The following is a 20,901-nucleotide window of genomic DNA, read 5'->3' as shown; positions in this document are numbered from 1 at the left end:
GAAGTACAATTTCATGGACAGTTGATACATGTATGTTTTCTTACTTCTCAAGTGACTTCAGATAGGACCAATTATTTTTATTATCAATGGAATTTTGCCTCATATCAGTTTGTACATACACTATACATTTATTTCTTCAAGAGCACATGTATATATACACATGTACGTATGGTAACATGCAATTACTTTCTACAGTTAATAATTCCTTATTTTGTCAGGCACCTTTTCAAGTATCACAAGTATGAACAGATATTTGTACGGAGCAGGTAAGTTTTTTTTTTTAATTGTGAAAGGACTGAAAGAAACAAACCACATTTTTACGACGGACACAAATTTAAGGCAACAATTTCGAGCATCACGAGCTTACCAATAGTTCGTATCCCGTCCCTTGCATTTGCTGTTGTGCTTGGAGCTGCATGTTCTGTTGAAACATCATCTGCTGCAGCATCCACTGCTGATAATGTTCTTGAAATTGATTCATCTTAAGAGCTTTTGCTGCTGATGTTCTCTGTCCAAAGTACTCTGTGTTGCTCTGCCTGCAGCCTTGTGTTCGTCACAATTAGCTGGTCATCCTGTCACACAAGTTAGAGGTAGTTCTTGTTAACATGTGCAGCAATGGTACATGTAAATCACCTCATAAACTTGATCTGGGGAACATTTATGGGTCTAGTTCAATGTTAACAATTAAATCAGCTAACATTTTGTGACTACATGTAAATGTATATAGCTCTCTAGCCCTACACTAGGCCCCGTCTACTGGACTAACTGTGTATCGTTGGCTGGTAGTAATGATCATCAGAAGAACAGACTCATGACCAGACACAAGACCAAAGACCATTCACCAACATGACCAAAGACCATTCACAAATCCAGTCACAAGAGAGGGGGGGGGAACAATGACACTTTATTGAATAGCTTGTGATATGAATCATGGTCTTTAGAGGTTTTCACTACAACACTGATCCTTGGACCAATGCCCATACTATAAAAAAAAAACTGAAAGGCCTCTGCTTTGCAAAAAAGCTTCATATCAGACCCGTTTCTCTCATAAAGCTCATTCACCCAAGTACACGAAGTTTATTTATTTGCCTGAACTGCAAATTCCTGATTGTTCCTGTTCATGAAATTCGGCCCCTCTTTTGTCATCTCAACACCACTATTCGTTTACAACATTGATTCACTCCTGATCATTGAACAAGTGATAAGCACAGTCGGGATCCTTTGGGTGCGAGAACCAGATGGTAAAGAACAACATGCACATGTAGAACCCCAGAATGTATTTGAAAGAAGGTTAACATGTTGACTGCAGTGTTCTAGCCAGGTATTCCAAAGCATATTGGGCCAATACACTCAGCAAAAACGCTGACACACTGAAAATCCCCAAATATGCAATTGATATGCTTCTATTTTCAAGGGAACAGTTACTAATATTAAGTTTTAAAAAATTGTAATCATAAAGTTCTTTAAAAACACCGACGAAAAGTAACCAGAATATCGGCAAAATGCACCGAAATCGAACGAATCTTCCACAAGGCGGCATACATGTAGCTAGGTCATACACACACTTACAGGTACACACCAGTTTTTACAGCTCTGTGGAGACCAGGCTTCGACATTAACGGTTTGCCGATTGCCCGGGACAAGTAATTTCTTCTTTCAGGCAAGTAAAAATCAAGGCCTAATTGCCAGATGGACAAGCACTTTTTTCTGAATTTTTTTTCATGGCCAAGACACATATCTGGTACTTGTTAAATACTGGTATGCGCCCACGTGTACCGGTACAACACTTGGCAAAAGGGAACGCCCTTTTGAAGTTATCCATAGCAGTCAAAGTGTGAAACAAAAGCTGACCACAATACATGTTTATGCAGTCCTTGGATTTGAGTAAGGAATCACTGCCATGCGGGCCCACAATGATGCACCACTCAAACCGAACAACAACCAATAGCTATCTCATTTAAATACATTCACTGCACGTTGCATCATTCCATGATGACTGCCATATTCTGCTGTGGGTCATGGGTTATGCACTCAGTGACGGCTGTTGTGTCCTTTCTGTAACAACACACTTTATGCTTTGTTGAGATCTCTCACCAATAAATGCAACAATGGCACGCAACAACAGTAGGTGAGAAATTGCACATACGCCATGCTGGCTCACAGCACAATATGGCAGCCACCTCCAAGATTTAGGGGCAACTTTGGTCTAAATTTGCTTCAAAATTTCAAGAAAACAAGAGGGCCAAAGGGACAGAAAATAATTTTTAGGGGCTGGTATGCCTTGTGGACTTTTAAGTTTTTCCAAGCTGGTTTTCAGGGCCCTTAGCAATGGGGACTCTGCACACATTTATAAAGCAAATGGTATCATGTGGCTCACTGTACGGAGATAGTCCATGCTGTGAGCCATGTTATGGGGCTAGGCCCCAGTGAGATGGCCCTGTGCCTGCCCTAATAACCTAACATTCCTAACATTAGTCTTGTTATGCCCCAACCTAGACCCAGACTAGGCCAGTTTACTGGCCTACCTCTGTGTCCTTGGCCCCACAACTAATCCCCCCCAAAAAAAGTGGGCACTTTGTAAAAAAGCCTCTTACAAGCCCCATTTTTCTTCTGTGTACATGTACATCTTCATTCACCTGATTTGGTCATTAACCCCTACCTCCTACGGTGTATGTCAAATCATATTGAAACCAGAGGATTTGGGACTGTTAGAGATAGCTATTTCATCATTTTTCAACTCTTTCTGTCTGTGAAATTTTGATCTCTACTCGATTTTGTTGTCTCAACACTGCCATTCATTTACTACCTTGATTCATTCCCCATTGTTGAATGAGTGATTAAATACAATTGACATCCGTTGGTTGAGGACACAGAGATGAGATTCTCAGAAAATGAAAAAAGCTGGAATTTGTGAGCGCGCAGCACAAAGCCGTTTATGGCATGCGGGCCCCAGGAAAATTGGTAACTTTAGATGCTCTGTGGTGCAATCTAACGCTAAGCCCCTCTGGGACACATTTTAAAATAGAAACATTTGTGAAAGTCCAAACTCTGCAAAATTTAGCTTAACCTTTTTATTATTTGTTCCCTTGATATGTATTATAAAGGCCCACTACATAGTTTTGTTCATCACTTGTGGTTTGTAATGTGCTTCAAAATATGTGTACATGTCGATTATGTACATATACATATATGTACCTGATAGACGATAATTCGTTTTCCTTGTCTTGAGTTCGCTGTTGTATTTCAACGATTCTGCAGGTGTTGTTAAGGCATTTTTGCCCCGGGAAGCGTAATTAATTTCTACATCGCACCACAGCCTTACCAGGTTTTGCCGATTTCCAAATAAATTCGAAAACAAGAACACTCCTCCTATTTTAGCCTCAACCCACTCCCATCACGAGGGATTTTTAATCCCCCTGTCAATGTGCTTCACCTTTCTTTCTTAATGAATGGCGTCTTTACAGGCAGACATGATGATGGAAATGTAACGATAAGAAACGTAAGTTCAACAACACATGTACGCGACGTTACGGCTCTCTGTAATTACATACAGAAAGTATTCAGGGTACCAGGCGCAGTGGCTTCGAGTGGTGGTCTACACATGTACATTCATGCATGTGGTGAGTAGCAGAAAAAGTGCACAGTCATTGGCTTACAGGTATATGAGGATACGTCATGAAAATAAGCGATTGTGACACTGACAGTTACCTGGAAACGAACACATTTTATTTTATTGCTTTATCTTATCTTCCAATTCTAGCCTGGTTTCGGATCTGTGTGTACGTTGGTCAAGTGTGCCTAAAATATACATGAACGCACGGCATGCATGGCCCGACACAGTGCCCTTTGTGGTCAATATGATATTGATGTGCTTAGGACAAAATAAAAATGACGTGACATATGGAACGCAAGCAGCGAGAAATGCAATTTCATTTTATTTCCAAACAAATTGAGGCTCAGTATTACATCTGATACCTGGAAGTCAAAAATCATCTTGATGAAAAGGGTCGGGAAAGTATAAAGGCAGAACTTATTTGCATAATCGCAGTTTTCAAAGTAGAGAAATCTTGAAAATCATGAAATCCTCATAGAGATGAGGATTTAATGAACAGAAACAGTTGGAAAATCGCCCGAAATGCCGAAATGGTGAATTAATGACAAGATCCGGTGAGTGAAGCCGTGTAAGAAAAATGGGGCTCATAGGAAGCTGTTTCGCAAAGTCCTAACTTCTGACAGTCCTCCTGAGGAGGATATGTGGACACCATGATCGCCTGAAATTTTGCTTTCTACCGTCAGTTGCATTGTGAATAATGATGTGCGGCCAAAAAGGTTTCATGGAGGTACATGTACATAGTACATGGTGTGGCTGAATGCGGTATATTTGGCCTATGAAATTTAGGAACAGAAGTATATACTTTGGAGCCAGTGGAAACCAGCATATCCTCCAGGTCTGCTACACCGAGCAAGCTTTCATATTTCAATATATTTACGTATGTACGCAATGCATACACCCCTGTAAACAGCATCATTGATCCAAATTACATTGTTGTACAACTACAACTGCACGACTGCTTCCATACAATGTATTAGTACAGTTGTTTTCCTGCTGTTCTGGATTAACTTTGTTCTAGTCCTGAATCACTTCAATAAAAACCTTCCTTTTTTTTGGATTGGTCATCTATAATATCTTTCAGAAAGTATTATTGGCTTCTTTGTGTACAAATATGTTTTCAAAAATATGTATTTATAACAGAAATGTTTTCTCACTCGCTCTCCGAGTTTTTCGTACAAATTGGCAAAAATTCACACTGCGAATCGTTTTCTCATGGAACATGCACAAGTCAAAGCAAATGAAGCTTAAAAAAATTTAGCCAACAGGCCGCTCTGCATGCCAGGGCGGGCAATCTCACTTATCCTGATCACTCTGAGCTGTGCTGTTTTCTTGGGAGCCGGTGCTACAGCTGGTCCAATACACTCAAAAAGATCAGCACAACGGGAAAGTGAAACCGTATGTACAACGGCCCAATACCCATCATCACGTGTTGCATGAGTTCAATGTCATTCTCACAACGATCCACAGTATCAGTTAGCGCTGTCCAAACTTCACAGAAGGTAGACAAATCTAGGGCCTGGTGTCCAACATGTATAATAAATGTCTCTACACAGATACCACCGGTGATATTCGTTTGTTACCGGTGTTTCTCTGTCCGTCATGATGTGAGTCATATTTGTGCATCATTGACTGGAGTTGGTGCGTCAAAAATTGACAAGTTCGTGCATCAACATGTGGGAGATGTGAGCTGTTAATCAGTGGTGTGTCTGCATGTATGACGAAAACACTTACGAACTGGATACTCTTAATCTCTAATCTGTTTCTTTGACCAGTCAGAGATCAGCTTTCTAATGAAACTTTCCACCGGCCAAACTAAACACACTCTACCAAGCATGTTTGACATTGACAATATTGCCATGTGGGTGCATGGAGTGCATGGTCTGGCTGTTATATTCAACACTATTAATCTCTAATCGGCTCATCTTGACCAATCAGAGATCAGTTTTCGAATGAAACTTTAGCCCTTTTCACACGACAAAAACACTCGCAAGGCTTGAGACACAATTGAGCAGTGATTGTTTACTTTACAAACTGCGAATGTCCTTTCACACGGCACCGTGGAACATTTCGCAAGCATTCCTTGAGACGCGAATGCTTATTCCGCGGGTTGCCAGTGAACTCCATACTTACTGAGTGCAAATACCGCTAGTACCAGTGCAATGTGAGGTCAAAGGTTGGAGACCATCAATGAAAAATGGCTCATGCTACATCAGCAGAGTCAAACTTGCAGACAAAAAAACGTTCTCCCAAAACCGATGTTTCAGGGAGTACCAAGAAGCAGAAAAGTTCCAAGAAGGGCTGGGAGTATGATGAGACTCTCAGCCTTATAACTGCCATGAAAACGCCGCAATAAAGGCAAAAATGGACAGCATGGTCCACAATAGCAACGTGTGGCGTGAAGTCGCAGGAGGTATTCCCGATCGCACCGGCGAGCAGTGCCATGATCGCAGGACATACCTGAAACGATGTTACAGAGAAAGGTATCGAAGTTAAAGGGCGCGCGCGCTGTGTGGGGTTGCAGGTCACTACGCATGCGCGCTGTGTACATGTAAGTTATCGCAGGGGACGTTTTGTCATCATGTGAAAAGGGCTTTTTCAGTTATCAATCAGAGACACTCGACCAAGCACGTTCACATTATGGCCATGTTTATCTTCAGTGGATGTAAGTGTGGGGTCTGTGTCCATTTCCACGTTTTCTTGTATGCATTCTGTGCGCTACCAATATTAAAACCGAACATCCAAACCGACCAGTTTGGTTCCGTTCGAAAGTGCAATGTTCGACAATTTTTGGTTCGGTTTGGCAGTTTGGCTGCAGCACTATTCTATCGTACGGAGTACGAGTTGTCCTGGTCCCTAACGGCCATTGCTTGTCTTCCTTCAATTTGGGCATAAATAATGGGAGCCCTGTGACTTGTCAGTGTGACCCCCAGCGCGCCGCAGCCAACTGCCACTTCAACCAGTGCGGCTAAGAATTGCATACACATGTACGGAAAGTGGCTGTAGCCAATTTCCATGTCTTGTGTAGCGATTGCAGCAGAAGTCAACGATTCGGTTGCGGCTCGTCTCCGCAAGTACACATGATCAGGAAATATTTGCACCTTTTGGGGGAAAATGGCATGGTTTTGGCCCTTTTTCTTTTGGTACTCAAAACAAAGGTATGTACATGTACATGTAAGCTATCTTAAATAAAATTCTTGGGGGAAATGAAGCAACTTGTCTATGGGTACACAACTTGAATGGAATCGGTGTTCATGCCCTGTTAAACATCATGCATAGCCCATGGCGAAAAAGGCTCTTTTTCTGTGGGGTTCATGGGAGAGGAGCGGATGTCGGACCCCACAGTTCTGGGGGTAGGGTACAAGTTGACGGTTGTAGGTCAACTAGACCGTTTGCCAACTCGACTCGAGTCAACTCGACTCCTGACCAACTTGACCGTCGACCAATTCGACCGTTGAACCAACTCCCTCGTTGACCAACTCGACTTCAAAGTCGAGTCAACTCGACCATTTACCAACTCGACCATTTGCCAACTCGACCGCATGATTGATACATGGGTTTAGTAGACAAACCCTTTCCTTAAAAATAGATATTAAAAGGGGAAAATTAAAGATCGGATCAGTTCCGGATCGCAAAAATTATGGATGCTAATTTAGGCTCAATGAACCCACAAAATCAACTGAAATGCAATCAATAACTGAACTTGTGCTAAAGAGATATTCCAAAATAATTTTCCCAATTTGAGAAAAATCATACACACACGAACCCCCGAAATCTGTCACCACACTTTGTGCATGCACAGATCACATCCCGCACAGTGAAACAAATTACACACATGATCCAGAACTAGGAAAAATGCATTCCTTCTATGCCCTATCCCTGTTGCACCGTTTGTTGGTCAAGGGTTGGTCGAGAGTCGACTTGGTCGAGAGTTTAGTTGACCTTTATGGTTGAAGGAACAACGGTCGAGTTGGTCGAGAGTCCCGTTGACTTGAGTCAAGTTGGCAAACGGTCGAGTTGACCTGACACCCGAGTTGACTTGGCATGCTTGGGTGGGAGTTTGGGGGTACGAGTTGACCTGGGTACGAGTTGTCCTGGGTAAGAGTTACATGTATGTAGCTTGCTGTGCAAACACCTGATGTGGCTATCCCTTACAGTTGACCTGATTCCGAATACAGTTAGGACAGACGCTTTGGTCATGTTAGTTGATGCGTAACACCAACAGCCCTGTTTAAGTGCGAGTTGTTGGTGCATCCACCACGTCTGCGGCCACGAATGCCATGGAAATGCACGCACGCATGCTGCGCCTGGTCCGGTCTCGCAACCGCGGTGAAGACCAAGTAAAGTATCTCGATAAGTTAAGTAGGCCTACGTCTGAAAATAGTCCTTGTGCCATACCTTGACCTTGTGATGGTTAATGGGTGAATTCTTCTTCTTCTGCAGCTGTGTTCAAGACGAGTCCAAAGAACAGGTTTTCTGGACAAAAGACCTCCACACCGTGCTTCGCCAACGCACGACACACAGCACCGAAGGGCGACATGTTGATTTACAGAGTTGCAAGGCGCATGCGTAGTAGCGCTGCCATGCTTTAGCCGCAGTGCCAGTGCCGGTGGCCGTGGCGGCGCGCGATCGCCGCACGCTGTACCCAGCTTGAACCGCTCTTATATATTGAGAACTTTTTTCACCTTCTCTTACGTTTCTGTTATTTTTTGTTGTGGGAAATCCAACGACTCTTGGGAGCAATTTTTCTCCAAGTATCATAACTCCAAAAGGAAGTCCTGAAGTCCAACACTATTCTTGAAAAATGACACCTCTGTCCCATTGTAAAAAAGAGCATTTATAAGGCATACATTTCAAAATACAAGCTCAAAGTCCCTGTTCAAAACTTCTGACACCCTTTAAAATCTTTCAAGTTCAAAAGCCATAAAACCCTCAAATACATGTAGCATAAAATTTGAGGGTTGAACAAGATGATTTGGTAGGTGCGAGCTATTTATTCGGGCATATTACTGGTCAACATACTTTCCTTTGGGTTTGGAGTGTGAGCATGGAAGAATTTAGTTTTTGTGAAAACTCCAAGCTGCACCATCTGTTCAAATGTGCCTGTCACACAGAGTCTTGCTGATATATGACAAGATTAAAAACTCATATTCCTCTTCCCCGAAAAGAAGGAAACAAAAATCCATGTATGGCAAATTGATGTCACGAACACCTAGTTATTTATCGTTTCCCACAAAACAATATGGCATTCTTGCACTAGTCAAAACATTCCAATATTTTATATGTAGTGCAGATGTCGTAAAGGAAAATTTCACATATCTATGCATTAGAAGACAAGACCATGAACTGGTTTTGCACCATATTTAGTTTTGTTTGGGTCCCTCCTCCGTAAGGATATTTATATCCACACATGAATGCATGAATACTTTGTGGTTGTCCATCTCACGTTTGCTTTTTCAAAACAACTGTGCATTGGTGCTGTCTGCTGCACAATCTAAATAGCTGTTTGGGACTGCATTGTGAGCAAAGAAAAAAAAAAGAATGCAAGTACAAGTGACAGAGACACAGGTGGGGATTTGACCACATCCACAGAACATTTCCCACTTTTTGAAGAACTCTTTGCAAAATGAAGAAGAAGATTGCAGCAAATTAGCCAAAAAATTTAGGTTTGAAAGAGTGCAAGATTTCTGGGTACAAAAACCAAAGGACAAGTCAAAGCCAGGTAAGTATGTGTGCCCAGGCTGTAATCAGATCAACGGGACGATCGAGTTGCAGGGGCAAAACGTGGACCCCATAATGTTTTTGGTCCCCACAACATGTCTGTAGTCCTCACAACTACAGATGTGCAGTCCCATTGTGTACATGTAAATGCTGATGTGAACAATTTTGGTGTACATCTATCAACAACTCATAGCACAGACAGGAATTTCCAAATCTTGCACTTTGCGACACTGAGAATGAGGCAAATGATGAAAATGTATACCAGGCAAGATGTGGGACGGAGGGGTACCCCCCTTACCTGTCCAATCCTTATGCACACTCTAGACTATTGTTACCTAACACATCCCCCCTAGAAGTCTGTAAAGAATTCCTGAGATTCCGATCAAACAATGACCAACACAAAGGTTCTCTCAGTCCCATATCTTGCTTCAAATGTGAAAATGGTATGAATGAATGCAGACATGCAATACAACCCTCCATCACAAAGCCATTCAGATATGGACGAATGGAGCATTACTCATTTGAAAAACATCAGTCTTCTCAAGTTTCTGTATTTACATGCACAACTTTCTCTACTCATTGCCAGCAACAGTTACAAGATCAGTCAACCACAATTGCAGGCAACAAAACAGTTTCCAATTTGCTGATGTACAATTCCAATGCCTTAAAAATACATCTTCACAAATAAGTCCGAAATCATATAGGCGCTGTAAGTCTGTAACAAAGCCATTCTCCAATACAGTATCCTCCCCACTCAGTTGGGTCAAAAAATATACTTCTATTACCAATAGGGTCAGCTGAAAAAAATATGTCATCCTCCAATGTAGTAGGTAAGCCTTAGTTACAACTACACAGCATACATTGTAAACTGGACAGGGGGTTATTTCAATGTAAAATAACCATGACTTCTTAATGATGGCTGCAACTTGTGCCATGCACGGTTGTCACTGTCATACCAATCTTGCGCTGGACGCTGGCTCTGTGTTTTTCTCATACTTTTAATCATTTGTAAAAGTTTGGAAGGCTTGGCTACTAAGGGTGGGACGTGTGTAAGTTTAAACAAAAAAAGTTCCCAAATGTTTAAATGGAACCACCCCTTTTGGAGGTTTGACGTGTTAATTGACGCAATCTGGCATTCATTTTTATTGTTAACGATACCTGTAAAATGTATTCTGATTTTCAGAAGACTTTACTGCTCAGTCATATCAAGGGAATACCATAAATTCATCACAGGAACTTTGTGTCAACTATTTCACATTGTATACAAATTGTTGTGCTTAAAGTTTTCAATGACACTGTGGTTAGGGTGGGACATTTGCATGTTTAAATGGTATAGGAAAGTTTTCTAAACGTTTTTCAAATTAAACGTAAGTTCAGTCACATGGGTCAGTGAGAATAAATGTACCTACAATGGTAAGTTCTTTTGTTATTTCCACTAACCATATTCAAAGCAAGCTGTAGAGAGCTACCAACCGCTGTACACAGCATAAGAATAACTACTTACTTATTTGAAGTATAATTTGAATACAGAACATCTGACAGCATCACCCAATTTTTGTTTATCTGTTAATACTACCAATCATTCATTTACATGCAGAGACACTTGAGAATATTAATAACATAAATTAAACTAATTTTTACACATTTGTAAACACACCCTCTCTAGGTCATATTAATATCGAAGCATTTGCGGGCCACCAACAATTTAGTTTTTTTAATTTCAAAATAAAATCTCACCATGGGGAGATAACACTTTGAAATGAAAAAAAATGTTGGTGGTCCCTATAAGCTTCTGGAACACCAATTTAGTATGTATTACTCAAACCTAGATATTTAGATAACATGTTGTCAGAATACAGGTACATATCATTCTTTGGCTTTGATAGCGTCTTACCACCAATCTGCTCTTTTTACATATCCTGTACATGTACCCAGATGAATTGTACCCATTTTGTCATGAGTTAAATTTCCTGAACACTTTCTCACTGAACAGTTTAGTACGTGTACATTTCATATGTGTGCTGATACTGCTTCGTCTTCTAGGAACCTGACAGCAGTAACATAATGGCCAACTATGTGGTTGATGCGGATGTCCTACTACATGCATTCATGCCTGTATCAACAAAGTCATTCCATTCTAAATGTAAACACTCAACAGACACTTTGTCCATCAAAATCCTATATTTACAAAATGATCTATACATGTCATATAAAAAGAACAAAGTTCCCCAAGACTACCAAAATGAGAACTATAAATATGTTGCTTCTTTGTAGCAAATATATTTAAGAAAAGATGTCAATCAACCAACATAAAAAATTACCTATAATTAAAACACAACTTTAACACTTTTGACATTGTGATTGGAAATGACTATTGAAATGAAATTAAGTTCAGGTAAAGACAAATGAAGTTCCAACCAAGGAACGCAGGGGTGTAGTTTTGACACAAATAGTGTCCCCCCCCCTTCCCCTTTCATGAAACATGTAATAGTACCATTTCAGCAGACGTAATAATGCGGCCTCGACACTGAGCAATATTATAATCACTGCAGAAAAAAGAATACTTTTTGCATCAAGAATTACTTATTCAACTCGCGAAGAAAAAAAGCAAACCGTGATTCTAGCATTCAGTTCATGTACACTAGCAGAGTTATCAACTACAAGTTCTTACTTTTGCAGTGAATTCCCAGATATATTGTGTCCTCCATTTTAATTCACAATCGAGCAAATGTGAGTTGAGACATGGTTTCAACAAAAACTGCAGCCTTCATCTCATTTTGTGCACTATTTCTCCGGCATGTCCAAACAATTCTGGAGTACGTGCAATGAAAGCAAATGAGGAAGGGGGCATGAATAAATTTACAGATGAGCACAACTTACAAATGCAAAAAGTGTCCTTCAAAAAAAATTTACAATTCTAATTATTTCTAGGGCTGAAATCTGTGGAGAAACTTTTTATCCTGAAAAGGCAAGCTTAATTCAACAACTCTAGTAAGAATATTAACCCTAAACTAGAAGGTAATCGTTATACGTATACATATTGGTCTGCCCATCCTAGATCAGGAGTTATGCAGGGGCCAATAAGCCAATTAAGGGCCCATTCATTTATGAAGTTTAGCCCACTCGACACACTAGGAATTTCAGCACTTTCAGCAAGTCAAAGCAGCGTCCATTTTTAAATTCACCAAAAAGACACTCAAATACAAAAATAAAAGGCTACATATGGTTTTGAAATGAACACATGAGAGGTGTAAGATTTGAAGAATTCCCATGTTTTAGCAAATCCTTAAGACAGAAAAATCATTGCCCTTGCCTCTGCTTACAAAAATATACCCATACATGTATCTACATGTGATGTCATTGCAAATCAACACACAGCTTGCCTGAAGATACAGTGGACAAAAAATGTACACATACATGTGCAAAGTTCAGGGTAAAGTTCCTATTCCACTAGCAACATTTCTATTTTGATTTCTATAAACCCTGCACAGGTGACACAGTATTGACATAAGTCTTAAAAATCCCCTTTAAAAACTGAGATGTCTGGGAACATTCTTCCAATAAAGTATCAGTCATGATTTCACAAACAACTATGTACAAATACCAGCAGCTAAAAGTTGAAACAAAGTGCTGGAATTTTCTGGATGTTCTGAATTTAAAAGGCACAAATCTACACCAGTAAAATGTTCTCAGTTCAAGGTTAGTACATGAATAGAGTAAATATTTCTTCAATGATAATTTTCATTTATGATTATTTTAACACAATTTTGCCTCCAAAACCAAAATGACCATACATACATGTACAAAACAAATCAAAACCTAAACCTCTGCAATCTATTCCTACATTTATACGAGTGACAACAGATTAATGTCAGTGATAACTTTACCAACAGACAATGTTTAGAGTCCCTTTCGATCCAAGCTCCCAGTGCTGCCCGAGTATTTGGGAGGTGTTCCAGGGGGTCCAAATGACCCCCCTGGGTACCTTGGGGGTGCAGATACTGCAGGGGCTGGCTGATTGCCTTGCCGAGTTGGATCGTCTCCTAGTTTACGCCACACCACCTGCAACATCGGGACGGAAAATAAACATACAATTTGACATTTTCAACAAGAGCTACATTTATTTAATATATAAATAACGATAATACTACTAATACTAACGATGCAGAGGCATTACAAGCACACAAACTCTAGCAGTACTTGAGAACACTGATGCAAGAATGCAGAATAAGCAAATGTAGGATTCTTTTTTAGTTGCTTGCAGGACAGAAATAGAAAACATTGTTTCTATTAATTTCATACTGGTACATCAATATCTGTAACTGGTTTTGGCAATGATTTCCAGACAGACAGTAACACTGCGAATCAAATGGTCACAATTTTCTCATCACGAAAACAACACAGGGATTCGGAGAATGTTTGTTCATGTAACTTGTGTTTCGAGTTGTAAAATATAAGTCAATGTCAATGTATTGTTGACTAGAAGCTGACTCTTCGGAAATGCAAGTCCAGGTGAACATCTAACACAGAAGAGAAATGCAATACTGACGCAGCCCTCTACCTCCTCATTCAGATTAAAGTTCAATCTTGGTACATGTTTGTTTCACTCAGATCTGGATCTCGATCAGTGATCCCAACATAGCTTCACTTGATCCATTAGGCAGGTTCTGGTGTTGGTGAATCAACAAACGATCAACGATCAAGATTCGGATCTATTTGAAATAAACAGGCCCTGGGTACTCAACCAATGCCACTCTTCCACCCCACAGTGTACACCATTGACACTGTTTAATTTGTTGCATGAATGCTTGCTCATTTAATAAGGGAAAGAATGTATGCTTGGCAGCTTGGGAGAATGGACAAGACTAATGCTCCAGTTGCAGGCGAGGGCATTATCAGTGCATTATAACTGTAATAGTTCAAGACTGACCAAGCACATATCATTCCCATTCATGATACCATTTTAGGCAAAGAGTCACACGAAATCAATATACGATAAATTTCAAAGGACTAGGCTCGAGAATTTTACTCTCATTTCCCCGATGGTATATTCCTTGAGCAAGTACAATGTACTTGCCAAGTAGTCCAAAAGAATCTCCTTATATGGACTTGGCACGTGCGTGGCAGGTTCCACGTGCCATGTGACTCTTGACCAATGGGAATCGATTAAACTGTCTCTTATGCAGGTACATGTACCAGCATGTGCTTTGTGCAGTGGGCATTATCACACCGGGCTTTATCAAATGTTACTACAGTTACGTGATGCATTTTGACCAACAGAAGTAGAAAAACTGTCCCAGGTATTTATGAATATGAAATTAATCATGAAGGAACACAATCCTAGTGTTACATATCACATAGGACTTTGTAAGGAAGAAGAATGCAGCTGCTTTGACTAACACTGATGAAATATCCAGACAGCATTCACTGAAAATACCAGAAAATTCAATTCAATTCAATTCAGTGACTTTACAAAAAGAGAGAGAAAAAAACAGGGTTTCTGAAAAGCATGCACACATGTAGATTGCATGCTATTGTAAGGACTACCCAGGGGCCATTTGTTACGTTTTGCACTGGGAGTATTGAAAAGCCAGTATGCTGCCAAAAATCAGACTAAGGAACACCGTAGCTCCAGTACAGGTTACCAATCATGGTATTATACTTGGGTAAACATATGTAATCCGTTTCCATAAATCAGAAGAGAGTCCACAAATTTAGGCTGAGAGCAAAACAGGTTTGTACTGAAGTGTTTGTTATTCATGAGTCTTTGAAATGTCAGAAAAGTTATGGCTTTTTGTGAGCAGGACCTGATAGAAAAAAAAATCTTTAAAAGGACTTTTCCTTTCATTACATAAGTTTCTTAAAATACACTTTTTCTTTGGCATTTCATAATCTACGGAAAACTTGCAGAACGTGGAAACCTCCATAATGCACATTCTGGACCACAGCTAGTGGGGCTATTCACTGTGGCCTGGAGTCAATCGCAGGTCAAAAGAAGAATCGTGTGCGGTACCATTACATAATCTGCCACACGTAAATAGACAGTGTGTATATACATGTACATAACACTTTCTATTCCAATTGCCATTGAGTACAAACCAGTCTTCAGTTTCAATCTGAACAGAGGAGAGAGACTTGAGGAAAGTAGGAACGTGATAAAATAGCCTAGAGAGCAGAGGAGACCATCCGAACAATGTTATTCACATGTTTCTATGAATACTTACATTGCACATTTCTCTGACAATAGCTTTGTGGTTGTCATTCATGTGCTCTGTATCACTGCCACTTGGGGTACCGTGATCCAGTTTATCATGCACTTCCAGTACCTGAAAAAAGAAAGCAAAAAAAAATGTCAACAGGGAGTGAAATTCATCAGATAAACCCCAAATGCCATGTCTATCTACTCCCTTTCATCCTCTGTACTTGGAAAGAACCTTGAACTGAACTAGATATGTTTGGGGCAACTACGGTGCACAGGAAATATTTCACAAGACCCGTTGCCTTTTTAGTGAACTGAGCAAAGGTGCTTAAATGGCTGTCAACCATTTGGCAACACTTGATAAATAACAAATTTGGACAATTGAATCAGCAGAGAAACTACTGCAGAGGAACGCTAAGGTATCTACTGAGATGTTTGCACAACAAGAAGCAAATGAAAAGTTTACATTCGAGAAGCGAACTTTACAACCTGAAGACAATGAAGCTACTGCACTGTTTGCAGGTACATGTACCTGCAAATCTATGCAAAACAAATGTACATAAAGAACAGTGAATGCAAAGCCACAATAGAGTGCCAACCTGTCAAACGTCAGCCCCTGTTTCAATTATCATGTTTTAACTGCAATATACTAGTCAGCCTTCCATTAACACTACCTCTTTCATATCCTCCAAGATTCACGGGGAGGTTTTGAGGGGGGGATAAAGTATTGATCGTGGGCTTGATGATCCCCATGACAGATTAAGTGCAAAGAATGTGTCACTTGTTTCCTGTACAGTGCAGGGGTATGGGAAGATTCAGGAAGGTTCTTTAAAACCATAGGAATTAGGGTCATTCTATAAATTTGGGGTCAAATGTTTTTACATGTCCTTGCCACCTCTGACATATGATTTTGTAAGTTCAGAATGGATTTTTAAAATTTCTATGAGTGATTAAGTAATGCAAATTACCTGACAAAGAAATAATAATGTGAAGCCAATTTAAATATCTCCTTGTCAAATTACAAAGGTTTGCGCAAGAGGGACATAAAACTCAAAGGTCATACTTTTTGGACCTGAATTTACAGAATGACCTATCAGTTTTAATGGCAAGTATCACATGTTCTTTTGGGGGAGTGGGGATTCATTATAATGACCTTTCTACAGAGAAGGTCTCAGTCAAACGATTTGTTTCTCTTGTATTTGAGGAAAGCAACGAATAAAATACTGGGTGTTGAGTGACAACCATGAACAACAGTAAAAGTGCCCTCTCTTCACGAGTCTTTTGAGCTTTAGAGAACCTGGCAATTGAAACTCATTAGTCTGGACAACAACCTTGACAGGACCCACATTCATTGTGTGATGACAGGTTACCAAAACTAATCTTGTAATAACAAAGATCCTTAGGGGCAAGTAACCTGCACAGGTTTATCAGGGAGTAAGCCATACCTTCAATGCATGAGCCATTGAGTCTGGTTTATGAGGGACCTTGGGTTTGCCTGGTTGTGGCTCTCCATTTTCCAGCACGGGTGGATACTGCTGCACTCCATGCGTGGCCTAGAGAGCAAAAAGATACAACGACCAGAAAATCTGAAGTTCCACATGTGCATATTTACCATAAAAAGCACAATACAAAGGAATATGCAAGCTTGTGGTTTCTCAATTGACATGTACGTCTTTTCCATTTGAGTTGTGTGGTTCTTCTAATGAGTGGTTAGCTCAACATGTTTAACAGTCTGTAGAGCAGAGGACACTGTTTGAAACTACAAGCTACGGACTTTTACATGCTACACTACTTCTCAGAATCACACAAGTTGTACAAGAGATACTCTGACACATAAATGGTGCTCCTAGAAATTTAGTGACTTACTGACCCCATGTGGCAAATTTCCAAGTCTTCTAATCGAATATGGACACAAAATGTACAGTGACTGTAAGTGCTTCAAAATAAAATATGCACACAGATTTAAAAGTGCATTACTCCACCAAACATATCAAAGACAAGTAAGGCCTGTGGTTTTTTTTGGCAAACTAAATGAGGGCCCAAGGAGCAGAAATGGTCGAGTTGGACAAGTCATCCTTGCCAAAATGACAGCATCGACCAGCGTTTATGTGGGTACTCTCCAGACTGCTGAGATGGCAGGGACAATGTAGTAATAATTACAAAGAAAGATGGACTCCAATACCGATAAAAATGTGTCCTTAGTTTATATACATAACAGGGACTTCACAATTTTTTTCAAAGCTTCCATACCATGTGAGAGGGATGTTCACCAAGTACCATGTGCAAGGGCTCTGTTCTAGTACATGTTTCTAGAAGAAACTGAGCTGACAGGGTCAATTTTGATTACCTGCATCATTTGTCGCTTCTCTTTCTCAAGTACATGCACCTTGTCTTCTAACTGACGAATATATGCACTCTGGTCACCTAAGGCAAAGGAAAAAATGGAAAGGAAAATAAATACAGGGCAAATTATCCTGACCAGCATGAGCTTAATCCTAACCCCCTACGGTGTACTGTATGTATCATATTGAAATTAGATGATTAAGGACTGCTAGGGTTAAAGAAGGGAATTGACTCAGCGAACACCAAACAATATCTTTTACATGTATATAAATGTTATTAAGCTTCTTATATACATTGGTACATGTACGCAGGAACTGCTGAGAGACAGGCGTGGCTGTGTCTATAGAATACTGTAAAGGGAATTTTCGAACAAATTGTGCACCAATTCAGTCAATTCTTATATGAAAAGGAAAGACATTTTCTGTAACAAACTCGCGTCGCGTCTTCGCCACTTGACAGTGCATTGACAGTGCACAGCTGAGTTTTCTATACATGTGGTACTGGATTTGGGAAGTTACAGAAAGTTTCCTAACACACAAGCCACAGTGTCTAATAAATGTACGTAGTTAATCAACGAGTCATTAATATCTTATGATATGGTAAACAATTCAAGCAAAGAGAATTACAACTATCTAAAGCTGGATGTACTCAAAGTGAAGTACTGTCATCAATGACAAATGTACTGACAAAATGTACATGATCAGAGCTAATAGTACATTATAAATATCTCTGATGCTATGTAATGTTACCTTGGTGTCCACGTGAGGAGTAGGGTATCTCCTGCCTCATCTCTGGAAGACTAGACATGCCGTTATCATAGCTGCCGTCCCCTTGGGCTCTGGGAGCCAAATTCAGGGAGGTGTTACACTGGCTACAGAGTGAATTCCTCCTCTCTGCCTGGCGCTCTTGATCAAGCAAAAAACACAGCTCCTTTAGTTCCAGGTTTTCCTGCAACAACCGCTCCTGGCGCATTTCCAGTTCCTTGAGTTTTTCCTGGTACCCGACCACTTCAGTCCTTAACACGTTGGCGGAGTACCTGCCAAACCGCTGCCACTCCTGGGCAAGGTTGCGCCCCTTCTGTCGGTCGTCATCCAGGAAGCAGCAGAGGTCGCGCAGCTCCTGGTTGTCACTCTGAAGCTTAGTGGTGCTGTCACTGGCCACGGGCCCGCCACGAGCATCATTCCTCAACGCCTGCATCTTCCGGTTCACGTCTTTCATGATGTTGCTGTGCTCTGCTATCCTGCGCAGACGGTCCCCCTCTGTCCAACGCAACCTGCGGATGAGTTCTTCTCTGGAGAGCCTCGACAATTCCTCCTCTGATGGCACCCTGGGTGGACCCATGGGTGGTCCATTGGGCCTACCAGCCATTAGTCAGATTTTTCTATTGGCAACAAATCATTTGATTTTCAGAGCTAACGGTCCATGACTGCTTTGTTGCTAAGTATCAATTGGCTCCAGTCATTATCAAGACGACCATTCCATGACTTATGTCAACCTGTATTATCATCACTCCAGCGACACATCAGTTGTTACTGATTGGGAAAAACAAGTCACAAAAAGGTTTACAACAAGTTGGCTCAACAGCAATGCATGTAGATTTAATATAAGGTATTACTAATACCAATAGCATTTTTCAAAATAAAGGCATCTATTGTGACGATGCAAATACGGGTAAATGTATGTTGAAACTACAAATGCTGGAATATACACATTAGACTAGAATGCCAAAGCCAGCATGGCTCACTACTTCACATGAATCTTGACTTCTTTACTTCAAAAAAAGCTCATGTTAAGAGACATCCATGTAAATTATGAACTGGCGCTGCTAAATTAAGCAAGGAAATCATACTAACCAATTAAAAAAAATGGCTATATGGCTTCATTGTGGATTTAAAATAAATGGTATTTTAAATGTTCCACCTCCATCCAGTCATCCCATCCATCTCCTGCTCCTAGACCCTACCATAAGCCTTATCGCATATACTGCATGGGTGATTTTACATAATGGTAGAACGGCACTGTGGGAAGGAAAAAGGTGCAAACACTGCCCCTTTTTCCTTCCCACAATGCCTTTCTACATTGTGCAAAATCACCCATGTTGTATTTGCGATAAGGCTTGTGGAGCTATTAAGCTCCATGGCCTACTGTATATCACCTGATCACAGCTATCTCCCGGGTAAGAGTTCCATATACAGACATCTACTATTTTCCCATGCAGCGGTTTACATGCCATCAGAAAGTGATAGGCCTAAAAACCATGGCCTAACATGTCCCAAAACTGAAAAAGTCAAATTTACTAGCAGGGAAAATATTGAATCATTAGCACAGGGTTTGTGCACAGGGTGTCAAGGGATGTCTATATATGGAACACTTCCATCTCCTACTCCGCCCCCATCATTTAATGTCCTACTACCCTGTCACTGTATCAAACTAGAGTTTAGCAATAGAAAACCTTAACCTCTTCGCCCCATTTAAGTTGATACACACTGGGGCGAATTTGACTGTTTGAAAGGCGGCTTACAGCATGTACAGTGACAATTCGTCCAAAAACATGGTCGAAGCACGAATGACACACTTTAAGTTCAATGGTCCTGATAGTCTTGAAGGTTGTTGTGGCCTGTCAAAAATCAATCTCAATCCCCCGTGTAGGAATTAAAGAAAAGCATCTTATTTCTTTAAACTGAAAGCGTATCATCCGAAGTCCAAACTTACGGGTATTTGATGACAGTTCATGGTGGCAGAGCTCGCGCGGATCCACAGTCTACTTACATGTACATATGTACACCAGTCTTGTGGAAATGTTGCTCCCAACTGTGTCCGTAGCCCCAACTTTACTTGGGTACACTCAACTGCAGTTGGGTTGAACCTAGGCGGGTGGAAACACTTTCCATGGGAGGGGAGTGTGAATCCCCAGGATACCCAAGCTATCGATTGATGATACATTCACAAGTCTGAAAATGGTTTGCTGAAACGCTTTTGCTCATTCCATACTGGCCTTACAGGGACCATGGAGGTATGTCAGCAGTAA

The 20,901-nt window shown here is 40.7% G+C and overlaps 2 protein-coding genes across 5 annotated transcripts in view; both read right to left on the bottom strand.

Annotated features, from left to right (window-relative positions):
* Window positions 1-8,171, bottom strand: part of ylpm1 (YLP motif containing 1) — a 30,663-nt gene extending 22,492 nt beyond the window's left edge. For 3 of the 4 annotated variants that reach the window (XR_002598674.2, XM_022242170.2, XM_022242172.2), the window contains exons 1-2: window positions 8,009-8,171; window positions 368-572 (exon numbers count right to left, since the gene is read on the bottom strand). Coding sequence is in view for 3 of the 4 variants with exons in the window: in XM_022242170.2 (XP_022097862.2) it covers window positions 368-481 (114 nt within the window). In the remaining variant the exon portion in view is untranslated. The remainder of the gene's footprint in view (window positions 1-367; window positions 573-8,008) is intronic. The other variant, XM_022242171.2, reaches the window with a different exon arrangement.
* A 1,680-nt stretch (window positions 8,172-9,851) lies between these two features.
* On the bottom strand, window positions 9,852-20,698 carry LOC110983219 (coiled-coil domain-containing protein 85C-like). Its single transcript, XM_022242292.2, has 6 exons — window positions 20,586-20,698; window positions 18,623-19,405; window positions 17,878-17,954; window positions 16,976-17,083; window positions 15,556-15,657; window positions 9,852-13,393 (listed from the first exon to the last, which is right to left on the bottom strand). The coding sequence occupies exons 2-6, from the start codon at window positions 19,239-19,241 to the stop codon at window positions 13,232-13,234; spliced, it is 1,068 nt and encodes a 355-aa protein (XP_022097984.1). The 5' UTR covers window positions 19,242-19,405; window positions 20,586-20,698; the 3' UTR covers window positions 9,852-13,231.
* Window positions 20,699-20,901: the final 203 nt, after the last annotated feature.

Source organism: Acanthaster planci, linkage group LG01 (genome assembly GCF_054643075.1).
Source record: "Acanthaster planci isolate LZ-2023a linkage group LG01, COTS_SCS, whole genome shotgun sequence".
NCBI lineage: Eukaryota > Metazoa > Echinodermata > Asteroidea > Valvatida > Acanthasteridae > Acanthaster > Acanthaster planci.
Note: the sequence above shows the minus strand (reverse complement) of the source record. Positions and strands in the feature narration are given on the sequence as shown.